Below are 27,292 nucleotides of genomic sequence, written 5' to 3'. Positions count from 1 at the left end.
AGACTTAGTCACGTGTGACTTTTAGTTGAAAAAGTCGGATGCCAAATTCTTTAGATGCTGTGAGAACAGTGGAGGGCAGAGACGTTAGATAAGTGATAGCAAGATAAACAAGGACTATAGGAAATACACTACAGTGTGAGCGCCAGTTCCTTTCTGGTTTTTTTCTTCAATGTAATAGTTTTCTCTTCAAAAGTCAAAAAGCACCTGGGCGTGTGGCTCACTCCTGTAATCCTCACACTCTGGGAGACCAAGGCGGGAAGATCATTGGAGCTCAGGAGTTCGAGACCAGCCTGGGCAACATAGCGAGACCTGGTTTCTACAAGAAATTTAAAAAAGAAAGAAAAAATAAAAGTCAAAAAGGTATGCTGAAGGATCTTGTGGCTGTGACAGCGTCCCCTGGAGCTGGGAACACTGTTTGGAAAGCTTTCAGTAACGCTCCTGGGACAGGAATTCCAGTGAGCTGATGAAGCAGAGAATTTCCTATTAAAACCTTTCTGATATAATGCCTTTTAGAAATTATTTTAGGGAGATTAATTGGGTCTTGATATATTATCTTAAATACTCTGTTTACCATTCCAAAAAATAAAGGAATAATGATACTTCCTTAATTCCAGATGTTAAAACAACTGAAAAAGATTCCCAGAAACTCTTGCTCCTGCGTGCTGTCTCTGGACATAGCTCAGCACCCCAGGCCCCTCCCTGCCTGTGGGTTCATCTTAGTAGTTCTGGGGTGAAGTGCAGAGAAGAACCTGAGAGCCACAGCGGACAGACCTTAGGGCCTGAGGGTGCTTTGTATGCTATAGAGTCACCCAGGATTGTCGATAGGGGAGCGTGGACTTAGTGATCAGGTCCAGGGCTCCAGCCACAGTGAAGAGACCCTCCATGATTCCATGATGCTCAAGGGACAAAAGCCCAGGACAGATGAAAGGAGGCATTTATGAACATGGAAGGGACTCACTAGCAAACACATGTGATTGGGTGACAGGGCCTGAAATTCAAGGTATTTGAAATCCAGTTAACAAGCATATGTATGCAGTCTACTTCTTTTCCCTAGAATCGGTAGTGCCTATTGATAAGGCTCCAAGTTTATCAACAGAAAACCCTTAACTCCTTAATGTATCTGGAGTTCCACGGTCCCAGGTGGAGACCTTCTCACTGGGGGAGCAGCATCTGTACAAGAAGCAGCATTCAGGATTCCGGCTTAAGATGCTTCACACTCAGCTCCTGCTGCCACCAGTTCTGTGATGGGGTCACATTCAGGATGTGGGGAACCATGGAGTCCCTGGAATGACAAAAGCTGGGTGCCTCGTGCATGGAGACTATGCAGGGAGGGTGCTGGCCCTGGGATGTGAAGAGGTCAGGTATGTGTTTCATGGAGGGGCCCACACCAGTCTGTGTGGGTAGTGATTGGGATGGAGAATACTGTCCTTTTGCCGTGTCCTTTAATACAGCAGTCAGAGCCTGCATGGCTATTGTCAAACCAAAACAGGAGTGGGTTCGTGCATTATGGTTTCGCTGAGTGTGTGCTTCTCTCTGGTCTGTGCTGCTGGGTATCTAATGTTAATGTCCCAATCAGCGTAGGTCTTTGGTGGCTGAGGGTTGTGAGGCGCGCGCGCATGCGCGTCTGTGTGGCTCTTTCTATCTTGGGACCAGGCTATTTTTTTTTTTTTTTTTAGACAGAGTCTTGCTCTGTTGCCCAGGCTAGAGTGTAATGGCACGATCTGAGCTCACTGCAACCTCCGTTCCCCGGGTTCAAGCGATTCTCCTGCGTTAGCCTCCCCAGTAGCTGGGATTACAGGCGCCCTCTACCACACCCAGCTGATTTTTGTATTTTTAGTAGAGATGGGGTTTCACCATGTGGGCCAGGCTAGTCTTGAACTCCTGACCTCAGATGGTCTGCCCGCTTTGGCCTCCCAAAGTGCTGGGATTACAGGCGTGAGCCACCGTGTCTGGCCAGGGCTGGGCTGTCACCTGTATGGATTGGCCTTATTTGGACTCTGTCATAATCTGCTTATTCTTTGGCACACATGTGTTTTCCACCCTTTGCAGCCAATGGCTTCAGGGACATTTCTTGATTTATTTGTGACTGCCATCTTCCTGCTAACAGCATGGGTGGGGGGCCCAGTCCCTGAGCCACTGCTGGGTGGCATGTACAACAGGGGCTGTCTGCAAAGCAACCAGCTCCCAGCTGCTTTGCAGCTGTCTGTAAAGGACAGAGGCTCTGGGTGGGCTCAGTGAAGTGTCTGTCTCTCCTCACAGTTAGTCTGCTGTTGCCACACACAATGCAAATGCCGGGGAGATGCCAAGGGCGCGCCAGGCATGGTGGGTACGTGGCTGCAGATGGCAGAGTTCCCAGCCACTTCGGAGTCAGTTGTCAGTGGCACTTTCTGGATGCTTGGCTATTTCACCTCTCGAAGGCCTTTCTCTGCTCCGGGCACTCTCCATCACTCGCCGTCATTTCCCACCTTGCCTCTGTGCCCTCAGACGATTTTCTTAGTTTTCAGTTAGCCATGAGCTGTGGTGCCCGAGGGTATGAAGCAGAAATCTGTGAGTCCACAACATAGGTTTTTGCCAGTGGCTTATGGAATTGGTTTCACCCTTGCAGCTACATCTTATATGTGGAGTTCTGTGTTCCAGAATTAATTGGATTCCCACTTAACCATTGGCAACTGTCACCATGTTGCCAGGTGAGCAGGCCTGATGAGATCCATTAGACCATGTGTTCCTCCCTTTGTTGGAAAGGCTGTGGTGGCCCCAACTGGCCACCCTGGGCCTCCTCGCCCCTCAGCTGGGGCTGAGCTTCCTGTCGGTATGGGGCTGGCCCACTCCAGCTTCTCTGGGACCATGTATGCCCAACCTGAGGCAACCGTAGGCAGAACTCCAGGTGGGCTGTCTGGCCCTAGGCATCTAGGAACACAAAGACCTGTGGATGTGTATTGGGTGGAAGGAGTAAGATGGCCTGGTGGCTTTGCTGAGGGGATCTGGGAGGTGCGTGGGACCATATAAATTATCACCTAAATCAGTGAGAAGTAAATAAATTTAAAGATTCCATTCCTCAGTCACACTAGCCACATTCCAAGTGCCTCCTAGTCACATGTGGCCAGCAGCTCCCTTACATGGTGCAGAGACAGATCACCTCTGCCAGAGCAGAAAGTTCTGCACGGCACTGCTCTAGACAGGACCATTTGAAAGGAGGTGGCCTCTTGGGTCGCTGGCAGGTCTGTGCAGCCCTGTGTTGGTGTTGCAGTCCGCCCCTTCCTGCTTTGTTCTGGCTGCTGTGTCCTGAGTACAGGGTGGGGTGAGCTGTCTGACCTCCATATCACAGTGGGGTGCTGCGAGGGGTCACAGAGGCTGTCGCTGGCCCATAGCACATGACAGATCAGCAGCAAAACCAGTGCTGGAGCTGGGCTCCACTGGAGACTTGAATTGCTTCTTTAGTCTTCCTGGCCTTACCCGTTACCTGGTTGGTCCCGCAGGGCCCCGCTGACAGGTGCCCCAGAGGGAGACCTGGCAGGAGTGGTAGGCCCAGGACACGTTGTTGTAGACCCGGGCTGGAGCTCATTCAGAACATCAGCTTTGATTTTCCTCCAAGAGCAGACTGGGGCCGTGCAGCAGGTTTTTACCACTTGTCCATGGCTCTGTTTGACAGAGAACACCTGCCTTCCTAATCCTTGCCTTTTACAATTTATTATTATATAAATATGTGTTTCCAGCAAACAAAATTTACAGTGTGGAAGCATGGAAGGTGAAAATAGAAAGTCTTTTTGCTCTATTCCAGTTACCACCCACGTCCCGGGGCGGGGGGACCTGAAATTCACCGTTCTCTTACCTGGGCACCCACAAACGGGAGCTGCCACGCACACTGCTGTCTGCTTAACACCGTATTGGACATCTTTCCATATTGCACCTGCGAAGCTGCCACATTCAGCTGCATGATACTCCCTAGCATGAATGTATCCTAATTTATTTAAATGTTATTTAAGTAGTGGTGCAGCTATTTTGCAGCTAAAATGAATGCCGCAGTGGTGTACATACACTGTTGTGTGTCTCTACAAGGTAAATTCCTAGGTAAGTAAGTGCTGAGTCAAAAGGTGCCTACATTTTAAATTTAGGAAGACAGTGCTGAGTTGCTCTCCAGAAATGTTTCACAGTTTATGATGAGAGGTCCACGTGATTGTTTTCTGACTCAGCATTGCTCACACGATGCTGCTGGGCCGCCCTGGAAATGTTTCTAACTTCAGGAAGTTTGGGGTGGGAGAAGCATTATAAACCCAGACGTGGGATAAGAAGGAAAACCTCTTCCTTCGGAAATGAAAGGCACAAATTCTTTAATAAATGTTTGGAGAGGAGGGAACTGATGGCATCCTCTGGAAGTGGAACTTCTCCGGAACCGAAGCGTCCCCGTGTTCGGGGTACTGTCAGCTGGATGCACGTGTCCAGGCCTTAGCTGGTTCGTTCTCTGATAGTTAACTGAGCACGTGTGCACAGTGTCTACTAGGAAAGCCAAGTTTTTTGCACAGGATGCATGCGTATGCAGTGGTGTTGGTTTTTAAATCTATTTTTATCCTCAGATTGAGTCTTTGCAGGATTATGCTGTTTGCCTCCCACCCTGGGCTGCAGTGATCTCGTACTAATTGCCATCTGGGTGTTACATTGACAGGAGAGCTGTCCCACCAGCACCTGGAATTGAGTCTAGATCCTATAGTGTGGGCGTAGACTGAGGAAGGACGTAGGTACATTCTAGAGACCCCACAGTTAGCGTGTGTGCCAGAGCAGCGTGCTTCTAACTGGAGTGTGCTTCACTCACTGTTGCTGCTGGGTGGAAACAGGTGTTTCCTCCTTGCCTCTGCCAGCACGTCACTCAGGGAGATGCAGGCATGCAGGGTCCTTGTCACACTGATGGGGAGTCTAAAGCCTACCCAAGGACCTGTGACCTTTCAGCCTAATGGACGGGGGTGGGTACCCCTGGGGTCATGGCACTTCTCTCTCGGCTGTGGGCCAGCTTTCTATGGGGCCCTCTTTCCCCAGCCTGCTGATGCAAGCCAGTTTTACTCTGTGGCCAGAGGGGCCATTGTGTCAAGGCGCAGGAGAGCCCAACTAGGTGAGGTGGTAAACACGCAGAAACAGGCATTTTAGAGGCCCATCCTGGCCACGTAGCCAAATAACTCCATGTGGGAAAAAGAGGCCACCTTTTGGAGGTAGGATTATGGGTAAATGTTAGTATCTCCCTTTCACCCTTCTGCATTTACAGTTTTTCTCTAACTTTTTTCTTTTTTTATGGAGAAGAAACAACAACTCCATTATTTGTCTCTAAGTTAAATAAACGGGCCCTACTTGTACCAAAGCTGGTGGAACTCTCATCCTCTGGGTGCTTTGAGATAGCTCTGCGTCCTCTGAGGAGCAGCGCAGAGTGCCTTGCTCCTTCTGGGGCCTGGGGTGAGGAAAGGTAGTGCCAGCTCTTCTGAGGCCTCCAGGAGGCCAGTGCCTGCCCCAGCCCTGGCACACAGGTGCCGGGGAAGCATTCATGAACTGGGCAAGGTGGGAAGTTAAAGGCAGGTCCCACATCCTGGAGCCAGGCAGTGCCCTGATGGGAGGGTCTAGGAGCTCCCAGTGGTGTGCAGTCTTGCTGAGCCCCCATTCTACCCCCACAATAGGAAATACAACCAAAAATCCAGAGTCATGTTCTGCAATCTAATGGGGCTAGAGTCACCACACAGGTCAGTGGGTGTGGGAAAGAGTTTTCAAGCCTTGAGGAAACAGTCTTCAAGGTCTAGCATAGCAGAGCCCTCATCTTAAACGGTTTGACTTGGTGATGGGAATACCCCTTGCTCCCGGCTCCTCACCCGCCCACCCCTGCCTGTCCTCCCAGCGTGTGGCTTGCTGTGCTCCAGGCCCAGCACTGCATAACGCGGCGGGTGTGATGCCACCATGCTCCCAACCCAGTGTTTGTTCAGATGTACAGTGTAGGAGACTGCTTTCCATGCCTTTTTCCCCTGTGCAATTCTCTAAGGTGGATTTGAATTTTTGCCTGTTGGACAAAAGCAGAAATCAGAGCTCAGACTGCCCAGAAGTCATGAAGTAACCAGCAGATGGCAGAGCGGCATGTGTGGGCAGCCGCTCCCGAGCCCCCCCCCCCCCCCCCCCCGCCGCCGGCAGAGCACAGAGAGGTTTGCGCAGAGATCAAGTCAGATACTTTTTTTTTTTTTAAATCTAACTCTGTTTTTCAGGGTCTGAAGCTCTGAAGAAAACTCTCTGGGGCTTCTGAGCCTTTATTCACTTTCTGTGTGAGTTCTACAAAACCAACTTTTTCTTTTCTTCTTCTTTTTTTAAAGAAGAACAAAAATGTCCCCTAGGGAAGTGAGCCAAGTATCAGTGTGAGAAGCTGCTAGATGACACTCTTCCAGGAATCTCTTTTCAACCACTTGAAAACATGGCGAGGCTGGGACTCCAGTCACTGCCCCCAGACAGCTGTGGTCAGACAGCCCAGGATTAAACATTCCCGCTGTTTTCTGCAGGCATTGGGTAGAGTCCTAATTGCCATTAGACCGGATCCTCCTGGGCCAGCCTGTGTGCCCTGGGAAAGCCCTTGCCCAGAGGTCCTCCAGGGAGTGTCTTTCTTTTAAAAATACTGTAATGTGGGTTTTAACTCCAGGTATAAAATTGGTTTTGTTGAAATTCGGAAGGAAAACCAAAACTTGAAAGAGGAAAACAGTCCTTCAATCTATAGGATATTTTTAATTCCATTAGATATCATTAAATGTCCAACTCCCCAAGTTGGTAGCTGACTGCTTTTTTTCTCTAACCAAAGGAAAAGGACTAATTAAAAGGCCCCAAATCAGGTTGTTCTTGACATTATTTGTACTTAGCTCCATTGCCCTTAAAGCGGCGGATGTGACCGTTCGTGGCATTTGGGCTCAGGAGCAGCCGACCAGCGCCTAGGCAAGGCTGGGCTCTGTGGTCTGAGCTGGGCCTGGGGTCCAGCATTCATATGCTGCCCAGGGCCCGCCTCAGCTGTGGGCAGATGAGCAGTGAGTGAGAGCAGGAGTCACAGTTTGCCTCTGGGAGCATTCTGTAGATCTTCATTTCCTCGAGGGTCTCATGAAGCTCACTTCACCTGCCGGCTCAGGACTCATGTCCACAGTCCAGGAACAAGTGGTTAGGGAGAGGCCAGCAGTGCTGTTGGCCGGAGCTCCTCTCTAAAGAGCGTCCTGCGTCCCACCTTGGGGCAGGACCCTGAAGGGAGCCGGCTCCTTAGGTTGAGAGAGAGACGCCCTCTGGACTTCGGGTCATCAGGAATGGGGAGCTTCTCCTCGGCCTCTGAATCTTGGTGTGCAGAGGCTGATGACTGCTTGTGGGGTGCTGGGCTTCCAGGAGGCATGGGAGATCCCCTTCCTGGGCCCCTTCTTAGAGCGGACCTGAGTGTGGCTGGGGTGACTGGTGCAGGGCATGGAAGGCAGTCCAAGATTGCAATCTGGCTTTCTTCCCACAGGGGCAGCCATGCTGGGTCCCCTGGTCTGCACAGTCTGGAGTTCCCCCATGCAGGCCTAGAGGCAGCAAATATTCAGACTGAGATCTGTGCGTCTGAGGGAGGGGTCCTCAGAACTGATCTGCACAGTCCCTTAGGAAATGAGGTTTTGCTGGTGGAGTTCTTCCCCCAGCCCTTAAGTCCACGCCGTTTCAGGTTCCACCATCAGAGTCCCCGGGTCGACACCTGGGCGTCCTCCCACCAGTCTAGCTTCGTGAATACTCGGGCCTGGACCCTGGTCCTGGGCTCTTCGAGCCCAGTGGGGATTCGGGCTCTCAGGACCAGGGTCCAGGCCTGCTGGTCTTCCTGCTTCCAGCCTTATACCCCTGAGCATCCTGAAATCATTTTCTCAAACTCAAACGTTCCTTTCTAGGTGTCAGGTGTCACTTGTTGCCTGCAGGATAAAATCCAGATTCCCAGGGCCTATGAAGACTTGGACCTACTCCAACCTTGGGTGCAAATCTGACACGCTAGGGCCCAAAGCCCTTCACCATCTCTGTACCCAGCTGTGCTTCACCCAAGCACCCTGGCGTAAAGCCTTTCTCGGCATTGCTGCCACAGTCGCTCCCTGGGTCCCCCTTGTGTCACTCTGCTGCCTTATGGTGCTGCGTCCTCTGCCTCTCTTGGCCACAGCCCAACCTAGAAATTACTTTTCCAAGCCCAGCATTTCACGGACTGCTAGGTGCACAGGTGGTACATACTTTGTGTCTAGAGACCACCTGGCTCTGCCTACCCTGGGCAGGGCTGCTGGGCACCTGTAGTGGCAGCTGGAGCTGAGCTGGAGCCTTTTATGGGGCCCATCCCAGGGCTGAGGCGAAAATCCCTTTCTGTTAACCACAGCTGCTGCCGGGGCTCAAGCAGCAGTTCCTGGAGTGGTTCCGACACCCTCCCCTGGGCTGAGACAGCCAGGTGTGCGCAGTGCAGGGGTGTTCCAGCAGCTGATGTGCAGGGCTGGCCATTGAATCTTGTGAGGCTGCTTATGGCTGAAGTCCTCCTTCTATGGTTGAGCCCTGGCCATGGGGGATCCTGGAAATTATACAGAGAGAAAAGCCTCATGTGAGGATGCCACAGTTGACAGAGAGATCCCTAAGTGCTTTGCCAGATGAGTTTAATTTTAGGTGCCTGAGCCTCCCAGCGTGGTTGCAGAAGGGAGTCGTTTTGAAATTTGGGGTGCAAGGTGCGTTATCTGAGCTGCTGTGAGCTGCTTGAAGGCTGGCCATGCTGATTTATTTTGCCATGTGTTACCCTGCGCCACGCATGGTTCCAAGCATACTGCAACTTAATCTTTGTAGCCAAACTGGGGGAAGGGAACAGTGATCATCCCATTTCATAGGCGAGGAAACAGAGGCAGAGAGAGGAAGGTTAAGCCGCTTGTCCAAGGACACAGGAAGAAGCTAAGCTGTGATTTGACCCCAGGCCACCTGGTCCCAGAGGCCTTGCTCTGACCTTGATGCCCCACTGCTCAAGGACAGAAGTGGCTTGCAGACTGGCTGTGGCCCAGGGGTGTGTTTCTTCATCTGGTCAGTGGTTTTATTCATTTGTTTATTTTTGATTGAGTTAGCTGTCAAGAGTAAAGGTGAGAAGATGGCCCTTTGAAATCTTGCTTCCAGGCTCTTGGGCAGATCTGTGGGTCTGAGGGTTCTGGCCCAGGTTCCCCCATGGGAGCTGCCACCTGGAGGTGAAGCACCCAGCCCAGGCCTGGGTGATTGTTTGTCACAGTGCCTGTCGCATTCATGCAGGGCCTGGCCCCTGGGGTGTTTCTGTGTCCCCATCAGACAAAGGTCTCAATTATGCCATCAAAGTGAGACACTGGCCTTCGTCTCTACTCTTGGCTCTCCTACTCGTACCTGGTCACTCCCCAGGCCTCCTGGCCTGTCCCTTCCTGGTATTTCAGATCTACCAAGATGGGCAAAGCATTGGCCACAGGAGCAAGCTCTCAGTGAGCAGACCTGTTCCAGAATTCACTGCACCCTGGGCCTTTCGAATTCTGTGATTTCACAGGCTAGGTGTTGAGTCTGACCGACTCCGAAGATTACTGGCGTCTTCCAGTATTCGCTGGAGCCCTGAGTGATGTGCCGGACACGCCTTAGGCTCTCGTTAGGACATTATTTGAATGCAGCTCACTGAGAGGCCCAGAAACTCTGCCTCTGCTTCTGCGTGCCTTCCTTTTTTCTTTCAGTTGTGCTGCCCTTGATCTGGGGACAATTGAGACAGCACAGTTTTTACCTAAAAGATTTAATGAAAAATGCTTTGTAAAGTTACAGCTCTCTAATTTCAAAGGTGGTGTTTGTATGAGTGTGGCAAAGGCTGTGGAAGTTTCTGGGGGCCGTGAGGAGGGAGGGCATAGGAAAGCCTTCAGTTGTGCTGCATGAGGCTTTGCATTTGTTTCCCTTGTTACAAGTTTTTATTTTTATGTTAAAGTACCTAATAAAATGGAATTGCGTTAGAAAGTTTTAATAAAGATTTATGAGGCTGGCACTCTGAGAATGCTCTCGGGAGCACTCTCTGGACCGCGCCTGCAGGGGTGAGCATGTGGCCATGACCCCCGTGCCGGAAGCGGTGTCGCAGAGCGAGTGCTCTCCAGCTGTCACATCCAGATGTTCCCCACCCAGCAGTGCAGTAGGGGCAGTGGGCCCTGGAAGGGTAGTCTTTAAGGAGAGAGTTCAAGAGAGGCCAGAGCTCTTGGGTCACTCTGGAACCTCTGTAGGACCAGGGGCTGCCAGGAATTCAGCAGTGGGCGCTTTGGGGGTCCCTGGTTCTGAAGATTGACCAGCCAGTCCAGGAGAAAGTGTGAACCACACACATGTGAGCCATGGATGTGATGTAAATATTAGTAGTTGGTGACGTTTAAAAAGGCAAGCAAGAAATGAATGGACTGAATGTTAATGATACGTTTTAACTCAGTTTATCTGAAATGTTATTTCAACATACGATCAGTATATAAAATTATTACAGATACTACTTTCTTTTTTTTTATATCAAATCTTCTAAATCCTGTGTGTGCTTTCTACTCATAGCACATCCTGAGTCACACCAGCCACGTTGCAGGAGCCCAGGAGCCACACATGGCTGGCACCCTGCACATCAGACAGCGCAGGAGGAGACCTTTCTGAGTCAGGAGGGGAAAATGTCTGTGCAGCCAGCAGCTAGATGCAGGCTGAAGCAGCTGCCCTACCCGTCTGTAACTACAGAGGTGCCTTTGAAACAAGTGGCCTCCGTCTCCTGGGAAGCGCTGGCAGTAGACATGCACTTGCAGGCTGAGCGGGGGAAGGCAGAAAGGCTGGGAACCGAAATGTGAACTCACATGGCGGTTTCTCCTGAGAGTGAGCCGTGTGTGGTTTTCTTTTTCTTTCTCTTTTTTTTTTTTTTAAGACAGTCTCACTCTGTCACCAGGGTGGAATGTAGTGGTGCAATCTCTGCTCACTGCAACCCCCGACTCCCAGGTTCAGGTAATTCTCCTGCCTCAGCCTCCTGAGTAGCTGGGACCACAGGCACACGCCACCATGGCTGGCTAATTTTTGTATTTTTAGTAGCAACAAGGTGTCACCACGTTGGCCACTATGGTCTTGATCTCTGACTTCGTGATCTACCCGCCTCGGCCTCCCAAATTGCTGGGATTACAGGCATGAGCCACCGGACCCGGCCACATGTTTTTATTTTCTTTTGGCTTTTGGGTTAGAATTTTCTCTTGTGTGTGCATTAAAATTACTTAATATGCATACACCTGTTTCAGTAAAAAGAAGGTTGAAGGGGCGTGCTTCTGCCGGGACCCATTTTCGTGGCACCCATGAGCTCTTAGGCCTTTGGTGTCAACGTGGTTATTTTTAATCTCCTGAGCCTCACCAGGATAAGAATTTATGAAATAAAAGTGTTCATAGCAACCAGCTCGCTCACATCCCACATTCCCCGTATTAAGGTATGGTGCCAAATGCTTTGACTTGTAATGAAAATATTGTGACTAGTAAGTGAAAATATTGTGACAAGCCAGAGAATTGAGGGTTGCTATGGAAACCAGCCCTCTCCATTGTCCTCCCAAGGTGGGCTCAGCTGAGGGGGCTGCTGTAGGCTGGTCTGCTCTCTGATTTGGCTCCTTTTTGGTGCTGTCATTCAGCTGTGAAAGAGTCCCGGCACTCAGGCCGGTTCACCCTTTCTTGCTTCCAAGGCTGTGTTCAAGCCTCAGTGAGAGCAAAACTGGGAGGTGGGGGGCGGGTGTCTCCAGTTTTAGTTTCTCAGAAGTGACGGTTGGTGGTTGGTTGTTGGCAGATGGCTCCCTGTCCTCCAGGCAGTCACTCATGGACTGGCGAGTGGACAAGCTCATTCTACGAGAACCCAGCCAGCTTTTCCTCTCCCAAAACCTGTCATTGCCTAAGCTTCATCCAGGGAGCTGGAAATAGAGGGTTTGCACTGATGTGTGGAAGGAAGCAGCCTCTCCTACATTCTGTGCTCCTCCCATGGCCGCAGGAGTGTGGCTCTGGGTGTCTGTGTGTGGTGGACAGTGGATTTGCTGCTTATTCAGGTTCCATAAAGCCACGGGGCTCAGCCACGGCCACTGGGGAGAACCTTGCTGAGCCATGCAGGCTGAGAATGGGATCAGTGCATTTGCGGGAAAAGAAGGAAGAGAGAAAAGCCTTTGGGAAAGGTACACCTTGTCTAATTTTATTCTAGGTCATCTTGATGGTTAAAAAAAAAAAAAAGGTGCTGCTTCCACTCTAGATCAGGACTTCCTATGGGCAAGTTAGGACGGTGCAGGGACCCATCGTTGAGTCAGTTCCTCAGTGTCCTGAAAGAGCAGGAGACACCAGAGCAGACTCACCGTGCTCAGCTTGCCCACCCGGGCAGTCGGAGAGCTCTTCTTGGCTGTGACCAGAACCGTCTTGGTGTGACAGGCTTCATGGCTGTGTGTGTCATGGCATATGGGCCTGAGTCTCTGCTCCTTCCCTTTCACTGCACAGGGCCCCCAGATGCCGACGGCCCTCTCTACCTCCCCTACAAGACGCTGGTCTCCACAGTTGGGAGCATGGTGTTCAACGAGGGCGAGGCCCAGCGGCTCATCGAGATCCTGTCTGAGAAGGCTGGCATCATTCAGGACACCTGGCACAAGGTAGGCCCACCCTCCCGCTGGCCACACTGAGAGGCCACTGCAGCTGGCCAGGGCAGTTTTGCCCTTCCCACTGCCTCTCCCCCTCAGGGTCCAGTGAGTTGCAATGGTTACCTGGGTTCTGGGGCCCCGTGCCTCCCCCTACCCCCAGATGCCCATCAGGATGGCCACATACCGCCTGCCCCGCTGCAGAGAGAACATTCATAAAACACCCTCCACTTCTCTTTCCTGGCAGAATTCTACCACCTCGAGGGATTGCTTGCAGGTGCTTTGGCTTCTGTCAAGCCGCCCGTGGCCCGGCTACTGAGATGGTCAGGGCTGGGGTAGGGCTCGGCATTGCAGGGAATCTGGGGAGCTGGGACCTAGCCAGTTTGTGGCCAGCGCTCAGGGTGCAGAAAGGAAGGTGTAGGGACACACTGTGTAGGGCCCTGTGAGATTCTCCAGCCCCTAAGCACCCCTGGTTTCCCTCGTGCTGCCAGGGGCAAGTTCAGAGGCTGAGAGCTTCGAGCTGTCCCCAAGAAGTGCTGCATGGCACATTCCTTCAGAGGAGTCAGAGTTCACAATAACTTTGCTGCAGAATTTAGTGGTTAGAGGTGTTCGGGTGTGCCCTGAGGCCAGTGGGTCACTCCTTTCCTGGCCATACACATCACGTACAGTCTCAGTGGTGCTGGGAGCTGGTCACTCATCACTGGGGGCTTTCCTGGGTATGAGTGGCCATAGGAAATCAAGATGACCAGGGAGAGGCCCAGCCCTGCTCAGGCCCTGTCTCCAGAGTATGCGGCCCCCATGCTGCAGCCAGAGGCCTATGGGCTGCACACCTGGCTGGGTTAGGCTCCAGGCCAGAAATGCTGGCCAGCTGCCCCTCAGAGGAGCTGGCAACACCATACTCCCAAACGCCACTCCAGGGATCCAAAGCCTTTGGCCTTGACAGTCCCGATGCACACACTGGGCCTGGGGTCCCAGCCAGGCTACCTTTCCCCACAGGTATCTGGAGTCCCAGTGGAACCCTTGACTCAAAGCCCCTGCTCCACTTCATCAAGCACTCGGGCCTCTGCTCTTATCCGGGGTCGGGGGATGAGCCAAGTCCCATCTGTCTGTCCCCTCTGTTAACATGTCTCTGGGTACTTCTAGGCCACTCAGAAGGGTGACCCTGTGGCGATTCTGAAACGCCAGCTGGAAGAGAAGGAAAAGCTGCTGGCCACAGAGCAGGAAGACGCGGCAGTCGCCAAGAGCAAACTGAGAGAGCTCAACAAGGTACAGCCTGAGTGGGCTCAGGCATGGCTCATCCTACCCCGTCCTCTGAGGACCCCCACCCCATCCACGGTGGATCCCAGGCTCTGAGATGCTCTGGCCTGCCTGGAACGTAGCGGGCTGTCAGGCCACTGAGTAGGGACTGCTGCTTATTTGCTGCCTGAAGAGCCGAGGGCTGGCGACTTACCTTTGGCAGTGCTCGTGGCTCTGCTGGCTGGTGGCTTCCTTCGTGGCTATAAGAACGCAGGGAGGGGTTGGAAGTTAAGCAGCATCAGTTTGTGATGGGGGTGGACCAGACCTAGCTTTCATGAGACAGGTCCCACAGTCACGGGCCAGCTGTCTAGGGGCTGTGCCTGGAAAGGAAGGTGGGCCACAGTAGATTCAAGGTTGTTTTCTCAAGAACTGTGCAAAACCTTGTGGGGAGGGGGCTGGAGGGGCTGCTCTTCTCCCTTTTCTGATGTCACAGGAGGGATGTGCAGGGAAATCTGGCTCCGTGCTTCAGTGGCTGGCGTGACAGGTAGCATTTGCGATCTAAACAGCAGTCTGCGGTGGGTCAGTGCTGCCGTAGGACGGGGCTGATGGCGTCGTGGAGATTGTGTTGGGATGCACCGCGGAGGGGCTGCTCTTCCCCCTGCAGAATTCCTCAGGGTCTCTCCCTTCCTCTCTGCTTCTGAGGGTGGGTCCTGTGGCTGGTCAGGCCTTGTCAAAAGCTGTTTTTGCCTCATGCAGAACTGCAGGCTTGCTCTCACCCTCTCCCCGCCTCCCTGTCTTCTCCATCCTGGGCAGCGGGCACAGGGAGACAGCTTGGATGGACTCTCCAGCAGTGTCTGGGCTGCAGCCCTTCCCCTGGTGCCTCCGTGTGCTCAAGCACAAAGAATTGGAAGTAAGGCAGCCTTACTTTTTGTCGCAAATTCAGTGTCACAGCTCTGAGCCAGTTCCCTGGGTAGGGTTCGGGCAGGACCAGAAGACACAACTTAGATGGCTGCTCTTTGATGCTGTCCCCCACCCTGCTGGGGTGACAGAATATCTCCCTGGCCGCATGCTCAAGGCAGCCTGTGGTCCTCATTCAGTACCCAGCCTCTTCGGAGACTACCATCCTTGGCTCTCAGGTGAGGGGAAGGTTAACAGCACGTGGCCTCCCACCCATCCACACTCTCCCCCCTAAGCCTGAGGAGGTCGTCTTGGGTTCCCAAATGCTGATCTGTGAGGACCCCCTTCAAGCTCTGCCAGTGGCCCCTAATCTTCAGACCTAAGCTGCCCCCTGAGCCCCAGCTCAGCCCCCCCACCCTCTTCCTTTTCCCCACCTGTGCCCAGACACCCCACCCCCTTTCTTGCCTCCTCTGGGGCCCTTTTGCTCTTCCCTTGGCCTCTAATCCCTTTCCTGCTTGGATGTCTGGACATTTTCTTCTTACTCTGGAAGACTCAATTTGGTCTCCCTCCCTCAGGAAGCTTCTGGAACTCCCGTGGTCCTGTTCTGCACAGAGTTCATTGGTACAGTTAGGCATCACCCAACTGCATCTGGCTCCTGTCAGACTTCGCGCCTGGCAGGGCAGATGCGCTCTGGCGGCCTTGCCTGGCTCAGCCTAGCAGGCCGCCAGTGAGCAAGTGGCCACTGAGGGCCGAGGCCACCTCACAGCTGAGGGGAAGCCTGGAAGCGTTCCTGAGCGTTTTCTGTGTTCCTCTTGCAAATAGTTAAATGTGTGTAGTCAATGCTTTTGGCTATTTTTCTTCCCTGTGCTCATGCTCTCTGTTGAGGGTCCTGAGGTGAGGAGAGCTGATGTGTTTACCTCTCTCTCTCTCTCTCTCTCTCTCTCTCTCTCTCTCTCTCTCTCTTTCTCTTTCTTTTTCCTTCCTTCCTCCCTCCCTCCCTCCCTCCCTCTCTCCCTCCCTCCCTCCTTCTCTCCCTCCCTCCATCCCTCTCTCCCTCCCTCCCTTTTTCTCTTTTTCTCTCTATTTTCTTTTCCTTTTTATTTTATTTTCTTTCTTTCTTTCAATGGAGTTTCGCTCTTGTCACCCAGGCTGGAGTACAGTGGTGTGATCTCAGCTCACTGTAACCTCTGCCTCCCAGGTTCAAGTGATTCTCCTGTCTCAGTCTCCCAAGTAGCTGGGATTACAGGCCTATGCCACTATGCCTGGCTAATTTTGTATTTTTAGTGGAGACGGGAGTTTCTCCTGTCTGGTCAGGCTGGTCTTGAATTCTAGGCCTCCCAAAGTGCTGGGATTACCAGCGTGAGCCACCGCGCCCGGCTTGTTTACCTCATTCTTACAGCAGTGCCCAGCACTGCTGAGGGAAATGTTACAAGACAGTAAATTCCTGGGAGTCTGGCAGTTCCTCCCACCTTAATCCCCGACAGGAGCTGGGGAGATGGACAGAACTGACGTTTCTTTTTCTAGTTCCTTTGACATGTTTTCTTTGTCCTTGTAAAGATGTTTTTACAGTTGAAAAGCATTTTTCTTAATTCTCTTTGTTGGGGTTCGATGCTGAAGGCATGATCCGGGCACACTGAGAAAGAATATTTGGATCATCTGCCGTCTCCAGGCCTCCCAAATGTGCGAAGTCCCAGCAGAACTGGGATCAAGGACCAGACCAGGCACGGTCTTCAGGGGTTGATGGGCTCAGATGCCCCTGAGAACTCTGTCCTGGCTGTGTGAGAATCTTTGGGTGGGGAGTTGAGGAATCCAGACAGAGCTCCAGTGATGTAGCCAAGAAGGCACAACTTTTTGGAAAAACGTTCCAGCTGTCATCTTCCTGGGCACCAGAACCTCTGTCCTGAAGCCACGCCTTGGACTGGCCCCATCTTGGGCTTTGTCCCGTGTTCTGGTTTTAGGACCCAGAAGGAGATGGCGCTGTGAATCAGAATGCAGCTAAGGAGCCCCAATGCCCCCTGGGACCCTCAGAGGGTGACCTGGGGGTGGGGGCATGGGAGGAGATCGTTACCATGCCTTCTTGGTGGAGGCTGCTTCCTTGCTTGGCTGGGGAAGCAGGTTGGAGGGCTCTCCCCAGTCCTTAAAGCTTACACCATGAAGGGTCCCACTACTCCTGGGGAACAGCACCCGGAAGAAAGAAGGGACAGAGAGTCACTTCTGAGCCAGTGCTAGTGACGGTGCCAAACCTTCTTTTCTTGTGCACCAGAACCCTCCACCACTATTGGGAATGCTTTTCAAGAAAATAAATCTGCTTCTTGCAGCTGAATTAAGAATTTGACAAGCAGGAGGAATCTTGGGACTCTGAGCTCTTTGAAGTAAAAGAAACCACAGGGAGCTAACAGCTGCACCTAGGATGAGTTGACTTTTCTCTGCCCTTTAAAAAGCCCAGAAGCAAAGGAGGAGGAAAATCCCATTGAATTCCAGTAGCCTTGGGACCCTGACCCCGAGGAGATAGGGGTCTGTAGACCCTGAGCCGGGTGGACCCTGGCACTGCACGAGGGCTGCCCAGGGCTGGGAAGGATGTCTGCAGGTGGCAGAGGTAGGCTGAGGACGACCCAAGTGTGGCCCTCCAACCTGCCATCCATGTGGCTGTGGGAATGCCTGGCCTCTGGGAGCTTTGGTTTCTTCTTCGCAAGCCTGGACCATCTTCTTGGAAGGACTGTTGTGTGGGAAACCCAGCAAAGAGAGTGGCCTCCTGCTCTGCTGGTGTTTGGAGGCTTCCAGCCATCCCCACCACACCCATCTGCCACCAGTGGGCCGGTGGGACAGCGTGTGTTAGAGGAGGAAGCATGGAGGGGTCCTGGAATCACCGCTGAGCCATCCTCCCTTTCCCCCAGAGGCTTCCTGGCCCGCACAGAGGGGCAGGCGACCTCAATTCTGCCCCTCTGGGAACCCTTTGGGTTTGTAGAGTCCTAGGTTCAGGCCCCACCCCTGCCTCCTAAGAGGCTGGAGTGGATCCTCAGCCTCGGACAAGTGTGTCCTTTCCAAGGCTGTGTGACCTCAGCTTGGATGGTGATTGTCTCCTCATCTTACAGAGAGAATTAAATGGGACAGCGCTTGGGCACAGTGTCAGCTGCTCCTGCCCCCCAACTTCTATAGCTAATCGGTGAAGTGGACCTGCAGGCTTCTCTGGGCCTCTTACCCCGGACACAGCCAGAAAGATGACTGTCTTTGAAAAGTGAGGCCAAGGGTCCCAGGAGGTCCCAGAGAGTGCCAGGAGCACAGACAGCTGGCACCCAGTGGCTCCTCAGGGTTCTCTCCCATCTCAAGCAAGAGGGACACTCGGGCCTTCGGGACAGGGCTCCCTGGCAGCCCTGGTCTAGGGAAGGGGTGGATTCCTCACTTCTGGCCCACTGCCCAGGACGGAGCAGTCTTGACTCTCATAGGACACTGTCACCCGGGGCTGCTGTGTTCATGATATGTATTCACACCACATCAGGGCTGGTCTGTCCAGGCCTGCTAGACGGGGACACACCCACCCCAGGGGCTCATGATGTCAGCCTTCCCTGAATTGTCACCCTGCCTCCCTGTGGCTTCTGGCCGACACTGTGGCCAGCTTTCCCATCCTGTTGTGTCCCTGCTTGAGATGCCAGGCCTCCAGACTTGGCATCCGTGTTCAGCTGTGGGCATCTGGCACTGACCGAAGCTGCCGTTCCCCTGGGTGGAGGACAGAGCAACAGCCTGTGGAAACCCATGCCCTACCCCCAGCCATGACGGGGCAGTCAGCCGGCCCCATCCCCACCCTAGCCATCAGGTCTCGCCGCCTTTCCATCCTGGCAAAGGCACTTGAGTAGGGTAGGCGTCCGAGGGGCCTGGATGTTAGTGACTGAGTCAAGCCAGGGTGTTGTCGTCACAGCAGGATCGAGCCAGTGCCCTGGAGAGCCAGGGACAGCACCGCGTGTCTCTACCATTCCTGCTGCGTCTGCCACCTCTGCTGTGGCCAAGTCCTGACACTGAGCCCACAACCAGCTGGGGCCAGCAGGGTTTCCAGGGATCCCTTGTTGTCTGTCAGTGCTCCTGCTGCCACTGGCTTGGGTTTGTCTGAGAACTCGGCCAGCAGGAGGGGTCTGTGCTCTGCTCTCAAGCCTCCCAGCCCTGGCGATGCTCTTGGTCCCTTCTGATAGGCTCCTGCCCCTGCAAGCCTCACTGACTCCTCTCTCGGCTACTTTGCCCCCAGGAGATGGCAGCGGAAAAGGCCAAAGCGGCAGCTGGGGAGGCCAAGGTGAAAAAGCAGCTGGTGGCCCGGGAGCAGGAGATCACGGCCGTGCAGGCGCGGATGCAGGCCAGCTACCGGGAGCACGTGAAGGAGGTGCAGCAGCTGCAGGGCAAGGTGGGCAGTGGCTGGCGGGGGCACGGGAAGGGACAGGGCCCAGTCCCAGACAAGCATGGAGAAAGCCAGAAAGGCCCAAAGGGCGAGGCATAAGGAGGGTGTTGAGGATGCCCACGAGGGTCTGCAAGGTCTGGTCAGGGTTAGGGGTCCAGGGGCTGTTGTGTTTGGCCGGACAGTATCTGGCAGCCCACTGTGTGTGTATCCTGTTAATAGCCAGGGAGGTATGAAATACATTTTAAAGAGGTCTTTTCAAAAGAACCCACCCTCAAATGGCCAGCCCTGTTTCCCTACCTCCTGTGGGTCTGAGGGTCAAGTTCTCACCCTTGACATGAACCCGGAGAAATGCTGGGTCTATCTTCTTTCCACATGGTTGGGAGGATCCCATAATACCAGAGGCCTGAACATTGCACAGCTCCAGTGTGGGGCTCCAGGCCAGCACTGGGCGACTGTCCAAACTGGCCCTGTAGTCAGAGGCTGATCCCTGCCTTCTGAAACCTGCACCCTTCTCATAGTGGGCTGCAGCCTCCTCCCTGCCTCAGGAGGTGCTGGAGGTCAGAGGGCAGGAAACTAGGCTTCCTCAGGGGGGTCAGAGGCTGTGGCCATGTGCTTTGTCTTAGAACAGTCAAGCATGTGACCTTGGGGGCAGATGTTCATGGAGCCTGTCAGACTCTGGGCTGAGTGTTCAGTTTTGGGCAGGCCAGGAGCAGTGAGGAGGGAGAGAGGAGTGTTGCTGGGTATGGGCAGAGGTTGGGGGGCGGGGGTCATGCTTGGCCCCAAGCCCCTGATGATGGAGCCTTGCAATGTTCAGGCCTCTTGTTTTATGGGATCCTCTCAGCTTCCACGTGGAAAAGGTGGAGGCTTCTGGGGGTTTTCTCTTGTGGGCTGTGTCCTTGCTAACCCTGACTCAGAACTCAGTTTTATGTGTGAGGCCAAGCTGCCTCTGATGCCCTCACCCATGACTTTTCAGATCCGGACTCTTCAGGAGCAGCTGGAGAATGGCCCCAACACGCAGCTGGCCCGCCTGCAGCAGGAGAACTCCATCCTTCGGGATGCCTTGAACCAGGCCACGAGCCAGGTGGAGAGCAAGTAAGCTGAGCATTCCCCCCTCGGCACCTCCCCAAGGGCTCTGGAGCCAGGAAGGCTTCACAAGGCTGCGGCCGGGGCAGTTGACGTGAGAGCCAGTCACGGGCCCACCATGTATGCCGGTGGCTGCCTGTGCAGCTCCACTTTCTCCCCACATGGAGCCGCTCCAGCCCTCCATCTCCTGTCTGAGTCTTCCAAAAGGTGGCCCAGCGTCCCTGCGGTGGCCGGGGGTGGGCCTCGACTGTGCCCTGGAGCATGGCCTCCTGTTCTGCGGCACTCTTGCTTCAGATGCGCTGGTGCTAGGGAGGGTTTCCAGCACACAGGCCCCACCCGCCTAGCGGGGCTCTCATCTCAGTGTTGTCGCTGAGTCTCTGAAGCACTGGAGCCCACAGCGAGGGGGCCGGAGGGTGCACTTTCCCTCTGGAGGGACGTACAGGAAGTGCACTTCCGCTTCCTGACTGGAGCATTTCACCCTCAGCAGTGGCCCTCGAGAAACCCTTTGGTAGGCCTGGGCCTGCGCATGACTTTGCCTTCTCTGGGCTTGAAGTGTCCTGCAGGGACTTGGCAGACCTCTGTGTTGCTCCAGAGCCTCTGCTCTCACCAAGAGAAAGGTTGACGTCAGAGCATGCCAGCACCCTCAGTCCTTGTGCTGGGAGTTGGGTCGGGGGAAGCCCAGCATGGGAGCGGGACAGGGAGGGGAGCCAGGCTGTGTGTCTGTTTTGCCTGTGGCTCCCTCTGGCGTGGAGTGAGAGATCCAGCGGCCGCTTCCCCTCTACCGGTCCCCTGTGGGTGTGCGTGTGCACACATCTTCCCTTTCCTGACCCATTGGCTGCTTGGAGGTTTGTGGCTGCTGTTTCCTCAGAAGCCACAGCAGAAGGCAAATGTGGGGACTGAGAAATGCTCTGGTATCATAGGGTCTGCTGTGGCCTCCTTACTGGGGAAGTCTCTGAAGCCAGGAGACTTGTCATGCTGAGGCAGTGGCCCTGTCAGTCCAGAAGGTCTGGCTGGTGGGTGGCTCTCACCAGCGGGATGTGTTTTGCCAGGCCCACTTCAGAGCTTCCAGTCCATCTCGAGTGCGCCACCTGGCCTGCCACCTCCCTCCTAGGCCGCTTGAATCCTGGCCATGTGAAGCATGGAGCTGATGGCCCTGCATTGGGCTTTGGTGCTGCCTCCCCAGTACAGATGAGGCAGCCCCTGAGTCAGAGAGGTGGGACCCACCACCCGCCAGGCAGCAGAGCGACGCTAGCCTCAGCCAGATGTCCCAGCTCTGCCTGGCCTGGTGCTGCGTCCCAGGGTTTGGGACAGTCTTGTCTGGTGGTGTCCCTCAGGTGTCCCAGCTCCGCCTGGCCTGGTGCTGCATCCCAGGGTTTGGGACAGTCTTGTCTGGTGGTGTCCCTTGGCTGGACAGTCAGTCCTTGGCCTTGAGGCAGTGTCTGCTAGTGAGGGAGTGGCATCCTGATCACACGCCTCACACTGGAAAGGCAGGCCTCCAGCTGCCTCCTTTTCCTTTAAGTCTCCTGTAACTCTGGAACATTCCTCCCAGCTCCTGAGACCCAGCTTTTGAAGTGCAGTCCGAAGGGTTTGTTTTGTAAGCACCTCAGGCTCTGGCTTCGGGCAGCCTCCCCAGCCTGGCCCTGGTCCAGTTGGCCAGTGAGGGGCCGCGTGGACTCTGGGCTGCTGCCTGCAGGCCTACAGAGGGTCAAGGCGGGTGGATCTTCATCTCAGGCCTGGTTTGCACCCAGAACAGTGTGTTGCCTTTTTCTGTGAATTTCTGGCTGTTTCTGGGAGGGGCTCCCCTGGACGCTTTAGTGCACGTTTGCTCTATGCTGTCTCTAGTTCATGTGCTATGTGGGTAAAACAATGTCTTTAACAAAACAGATGCCAAAACCCTACAGCTGATAATGCAAAAGTATCTTTGGTAATGGCTTCAGGACTTGGGTAACTATTGACAAGAGAGCTGGAGTCCTGCGGGGAAGGCTCAGACCACAGATCTGATCACCTTTTGCTTTCTGTCAGTCGGGCTGGTGACTGTCTTACAGGCAGAACGCGGAGCTGGCCAAGCTCCGGCAGGAGCTCAGCAAGGCCAGCAAAGAGCTGGCGGAGAAGTCGGAGGCTGCACGGCAAGATGAGCAGCAGCGGAAAGCTCTGGAAGCCAAGGCAGCTGCCATCGAAAAGCAGGTCCTGCAGCTGCAGGTGAGTTGGGGTGGTGGCCACCTCAGTGCCCCGTTTGCTGCCCAGCAAGCCTGTCTGCATAGTGGGGTTGGGCCCAGGCTGGCCCTGCCATACTGGGCACCCACCTCTAGCCTTGACTGGGACAGGTGGTGGTTTCTGCAGGCTTGAACTCCTCACCTTGGTCTCGTTGGTAGTAGTGATAGCTGGCATCAAGTGGGTGCTTTCTGTGCACTAAGCGCTGTTCTGAGCATTTTACAAGTATTAACTCAGCCATTTCTCCTTGTAACTCTACGAGGTAGGCAGTGGTAGTGTCTGCGTTTTTACCCATAAGGGAGTTTGAGACACGGAGAAGTTCAGCACCTATCTCAAGTTCACACAGCCAGGACATGGCAGAGGCAGGATTTGAACCCCGAGTCTTACTCTGGAGCCGTGTTTTTCTTCCCATATTTGCCCTCACTGTGGTCCTGCAGCTCTGGAGCAGCCAGCTGAGCCCACAGTCTATGGACGCAGCCTCTGGCTTCAAGGCCAGGTGGGATTTCTTCTTTCTCAGCTCTGGGTGTGGCCTGGAGGCCTGTTTTCCCGGGAGGGTGCCTGTTCTCCTTCAGAGGGAGGAAGATTGTCCCCAGAGAGCACTGGGCAGCATGCAGTTTGTTTTCCTAGCCCAGAGGCCTTGCCTGATGACTTCCCACCTAGCCTGTGTTGGGCAGGTGGACCCTGAGTAGGGCTGTTACCCTAGGCATGAGGCACCTTGAGGTCATGCCCACTTTGGGTTTAACTTTCCAGGATAATGAAGATACCCCAGTGACCCCAGGAGCTTTGGGCCTTTTTTCTGCCCCACCATTGAAACCAGGCTGTAGTGTGTGGGGGCATTAGTGCTGCCTCTTGGAAGGAACTAGAACAGACACGAAATTTTAAGAGTGATATTTGAATGTGTACAAGGACTAAAAGAGAACATGGACAAAGAAACAGAGTTTGAATTGGGGTGGAATTGAGATGGATAATTTGGTGCTTTCTGATGGCCATATAAACCAGACCCACTCAGAACAGTGAGAAGATGAGAAGCTGTGGGGTAGGCCTGCCTATGGTTAAGTTTTAAAGGCTCCCGGATGATTGTGGCTTATCTGGGCCTGGGCCTGCGCTCAGTTTGTCACCATCACGTGTCATTCTATGAAGGATCCAGCCAGGGCCCACAGCCTCCCAGTTTCTCCTGCCCTCTCTGGCCTCAGGGCGCTTGTCCACAGCCTGGGGCTGGGCACAGGATTCTCTGCTCTCCAGCCTGACACCAAAGATTCTGTGCCTGTCACTTCTCTGATTGACAGTGAAGCCCTTGGTGCCAGCTGCTGGGTTCAAGTCCCAGCTCTGCCACCACCTAGCAAGTTATTTCGGAGCCTCAGTGTCCCCATCTATACTGTGGGCAGGACAATAGGTACTGTCCTGCAGGGTGACTGTGGGATATGCTGTTTCCCACAGAGTGCCTAGGACGTAGATCAGTGCCTTGCAGAAAAAGAGCTCAGTGGACGTGAACTTTGCAAAATTTTATTGAAGAAATCTCCAGGTTAGACTGGTGGTTGAGGTTGTAGAAAATGTCTCTGTTTTTTGCTATTGTGAAAATGGGGCTCTTCCCATACTGTGACTGTCCTTCACCTGAGGCCCTTTCACTGCCAGCCAGCTCTGCAGGGATGAGGGCGGGGATGGCCTGTGCTGACCTTGGGTCCTGGAGCGTGGGCATCTCCCTGATGCCAGCACTGGCATCAGGCAGTGGGGGGCAGGGCATCTCACTGATGCCAGTGCTCCAGGCCTGTCTCGCCCCTGACAGCCTCTTGGGACCTACTTGGAAGAAAGTACCCATTGAAGGTGCTGATGACACCCCTCTGGAAGTACTGAGTTTTAGAAATCTAGGAGGGTCTTATAAAAGTCCTCAGCTGGCCTGCCCAGCCAGGGGACCCCCCCTCTGAAATCGTTCAGCGTGACTGGTTGTGCTAATGACATTCTCTTCAAGGCAAAGACAGTTGTTATCTCAGGTCTTAAGGAGGCACATGGATTCCGTGACAGATTTTGTTTTGGGTTCCTAAAGGTGGGTGGGTTTTTGTTTGCTTGTTGCTGGAACCAGTGTTCTAACTAATGTTGGTAACAAACAGAGGAACATGTGTGGTCAGTCTCCCTGCGGTCTGAGCTGGAGTTTCTTTTCTTAACAAAAAAAAGCAGCAGCAGCTGGAGTGTTTTCTCCCAGTTGTGCAATGACCCTGCTCTAAGTGTCTTGGTCAAGGCACTTGAGGGTGTTGGAGCCAATGGGTGCAAGGCAGGCAGGCTCCTGCCAAAGATACTTGGCAGAGGAGGAGCAGGTGTGAGTTCTGGGAGCAGCTTGCAGTCATTCCTTTCTTTCCTTTCTTCCCTTGGAGCTTGAACTGAGTGATCCCCTGCTACATTCCAACGTGGAAGCACTGCCCATCCTAAAGCCAGCCCCAGTGTTCACTGCACAGCACACGTGAACCACGGCCTCGTGGCCGCGTCCTTGGCGATGGCTTCACTGGCTCCAGCTGCGCCTCTGCCTAGATGGCGCTCACCTGAGCAGTAACCAGGGTGTGCAGCCGTTGCCCTAAAAGAAAATGAGAGCGGATATGGATGGGATCAGCTTGGTAAAGGCGCTGATGAGGGTAACACAGAGCCTCCTCATCAATAGCGGTCATCTGTGGGTGCCCCCCCTACCTGGTTCTGCTCCAAGACAAGCTTGTTAGTGAATAATCAGTGGTCGGATTTTTTGAAGAACTGAGCTCTAGAGGGCTGGTTAAATGGAGACCTTGACTAGCACTTCCGCCCAGTGTGTGGAATCCTTTACAGGTGGATGAGGGTGTCCTGGGGCGCATCGATTGGGACTGCCAGGGTTGACAGCAGCCGGCCTGGCGCTGAGCTGGTAACTGGGCAAACATCAAAGCTCTGTGTGGCTCCTAAACAAGGGCGCAGTGGACCTGTCTGCCCTGAATGAGGAAATGACTCAGATACTTTAGAACCATGTGAAATTGCCATTCTTGTAGGTAAAAATGGTCGAATGCTGACGGTTTCATGGGGTTCAACCTAATATTAACTGAAGAACTAAGAGTGCTGCCCTGGAGCGTGAACGCAGTGGTGCACTGTGCGTGCGTGCATGTGTGTGTGTGTGTATGTGCGTGTGTGCATGCATGCATGTGTGTGTGTTTGTGTGAGATGCGTGGAGCTGCAGCGGGGAGACCCACCAAGCTGCCTGCCTCTGGGAGAAGAATTGAGGACTGCATTGGGAAGTGTCACTGGTTTACTCTGAATCGGTATCTTTGGACTCTTGCAGTAAGCACGTCTTTATGAATCCCTTGAGAATGTGAAAATGGGGACTCAGAAAAGAAGTAGGAAGTGAGTGTGGGTCCGTGGCAGCTGCTGGCTGAGGTGAAACCTGTGCACATTCTGGGATGCATTTCCTTCCTGCATGAACCAGAGACCGCACAGGGCTTTGGTGGGGTAAAGATCTCTGTCCGCCTCCACCACAGAGCTGATGAGAGCCTGGTCCTTCCACGTCCTCACCACCCCACTCCCCTGCCTGTCCCCAGGCATCCCACAGGGAGAGCGAGGAGGCCCTGCAGAAGCGCCTGGACGAGGTCAGCTGGGAGCTGTGCCGCGCGCAGGACAGCCATGCCAGCCTCCGGGCGGACGCTGAGAAGGCCCAGGAGCAGCAGCAGCAGATGGCCGGTGAGGGTGGCGGCAGGGGGGCCCAGGGTCAGTGCAGGGTGCAGGGTGCAGGGTCTGCCCACTGGCCCAGCCCCACTGCCAGTGCCAAAGTGGGTTAGACCTGTTGGAGTGAGGGCAGCACAGATTCCCTGACTGCCCCTCAGAAAGTCAAAAAGCAGGAGATTATTCCTGGTCAGGGGACCAGTGGGAGTTGGGGGGGATGCAGCCAACCTTTAGGTGCTGCCAGGGATGCGGGGGTGGAGCCTGTGAGGGCGGGGCCTACAGGGCCTAGAAGTGGAGGCAAGGCCTTGTAAGGGCCTGGTGTGGTGGGCAGGGCCTATGGGGGTGGAAGGCACCACCTCCTTCCCAAGCCTGGGTCCCCACTGGCTGTGGGTGAGCCAAGGAGGTACTGAGGCGTCTCATCTAAACGTGTGTTCTGGGCCTTTCTCCTCTCCCAGCTCAGTCAACCCAAGAGGCCAGGCAGGATTTACAAGCCTGTGGTTCCCTTGCACCACAGTTGATCATGGAAAGGGTGACAGGGATGGGGGGCCAAGAGCCCCTGGAGAAAGGGGGCCAAAGGTGCCAGTGAGAGGCTTGAAGCCCTTGGCTCACCAGTGCTTCCTGAGTTACTCCCCAGGCCAAGCATCGCCATGGATGCCCGGGCTGGGCTGGGCTGGGCTGGGCTGAGGGGTGCACGGCAGAGTCACCTGCAAGGACAGGGTTACACTGCAGGACCCTCACAGGGACTGTGTTCAGAGCAGGGTCAGCAGATGTTTCTGTGAAGGGATGGATGGTGAATGCTTCTGGCCAGTCTCTACCACAGTGGGTAAAATTGCCCATTAACCAGTGAACAGAGGGGCCTGGTTGAGTTCAAAGAAAGCTTCACTGATGTCACTTAGAAAAACGGAGGTTGGAAGGCACAGCCCTAGCTTACCGGCCCCTGCTCCTGAGAGCTAGGTGTAGCTTTAGATTGGGTGGTCCTGGAGGCCTCTCTGAGGCAGGAGGGGGATGCATGGTGGAGGCCAGCACAGGGCCCAGGGGTGAGGATGAACGGACTCGGCCTGTGTGAGAAATGGGCTAACAAGCGTGGCTGGAGGGAGAAGGCTGGTGGTGGGCAGGGCCAGGTCACCCTCCCTCTCAGGATCTTGAGTACTGTGGAAAGTGTGACAGAGCACTGGGGACAGGGAAGGAAATTGTCTCATGTGCTTCTGGA

General features: G+C 54.1%; 1 protein-coding gene across 8 annotated transcripts in view; it reads left to right on the top strand.

The window, feature by feature from the left end:
* The window catches only part of RRBP1 (ribosome binding protein 1), a 75,663-nt gene that overhangs the window by 32,992 nt on the left and 15,379 nt on the right, over positions 1–27,292 (top strand). For all 8 annotated transcript variants that reach the window (XM_078371420.1, XM_054255237.2, XM_054255235.2 and 5 more), the window contains 6 exons: positions 12,478–12,626; positions 13,755–13,877; positions 18,979–19,131; positions 20,099–20,217; positions 22,254–22,407; positions 25,962–26,100. In XM_078371420.1, coding sequence (XP_078227546.1) covers positions 12,478–12,626; positions 13,755–13,877; positions 18,979–19,131; positions 20,099–20,217; positions 22,254–22,407; positions 25,962–26,100 — 837 coding nt within the window. The remainder of the gene's footprint in view (positions 1–12,477; positions 12,627–13,754; positions 13,878–18,978; positions 19,132–20,098; positions 20,218–22,253; positions 22,408–25,961; positions 26,101–27,292) is intronic.

This window comes from Callithrix jacchus, chromosome 5, assembly GCF_049354715.1.
Source record: "Callithrix jacchus isolate 240 chromosome 5, calJac240_pri, whole genome shotgun sequence".
Classification (NCBI taxonomy): Eukaryota; Metazoa; Chordata; class Mammalia; order Primates; family Cebidae; genus Callithrix; species Callithrix jacchus.
This window is presented reverse-complemented; position numbering and strand designations above follow the sequence as displayed.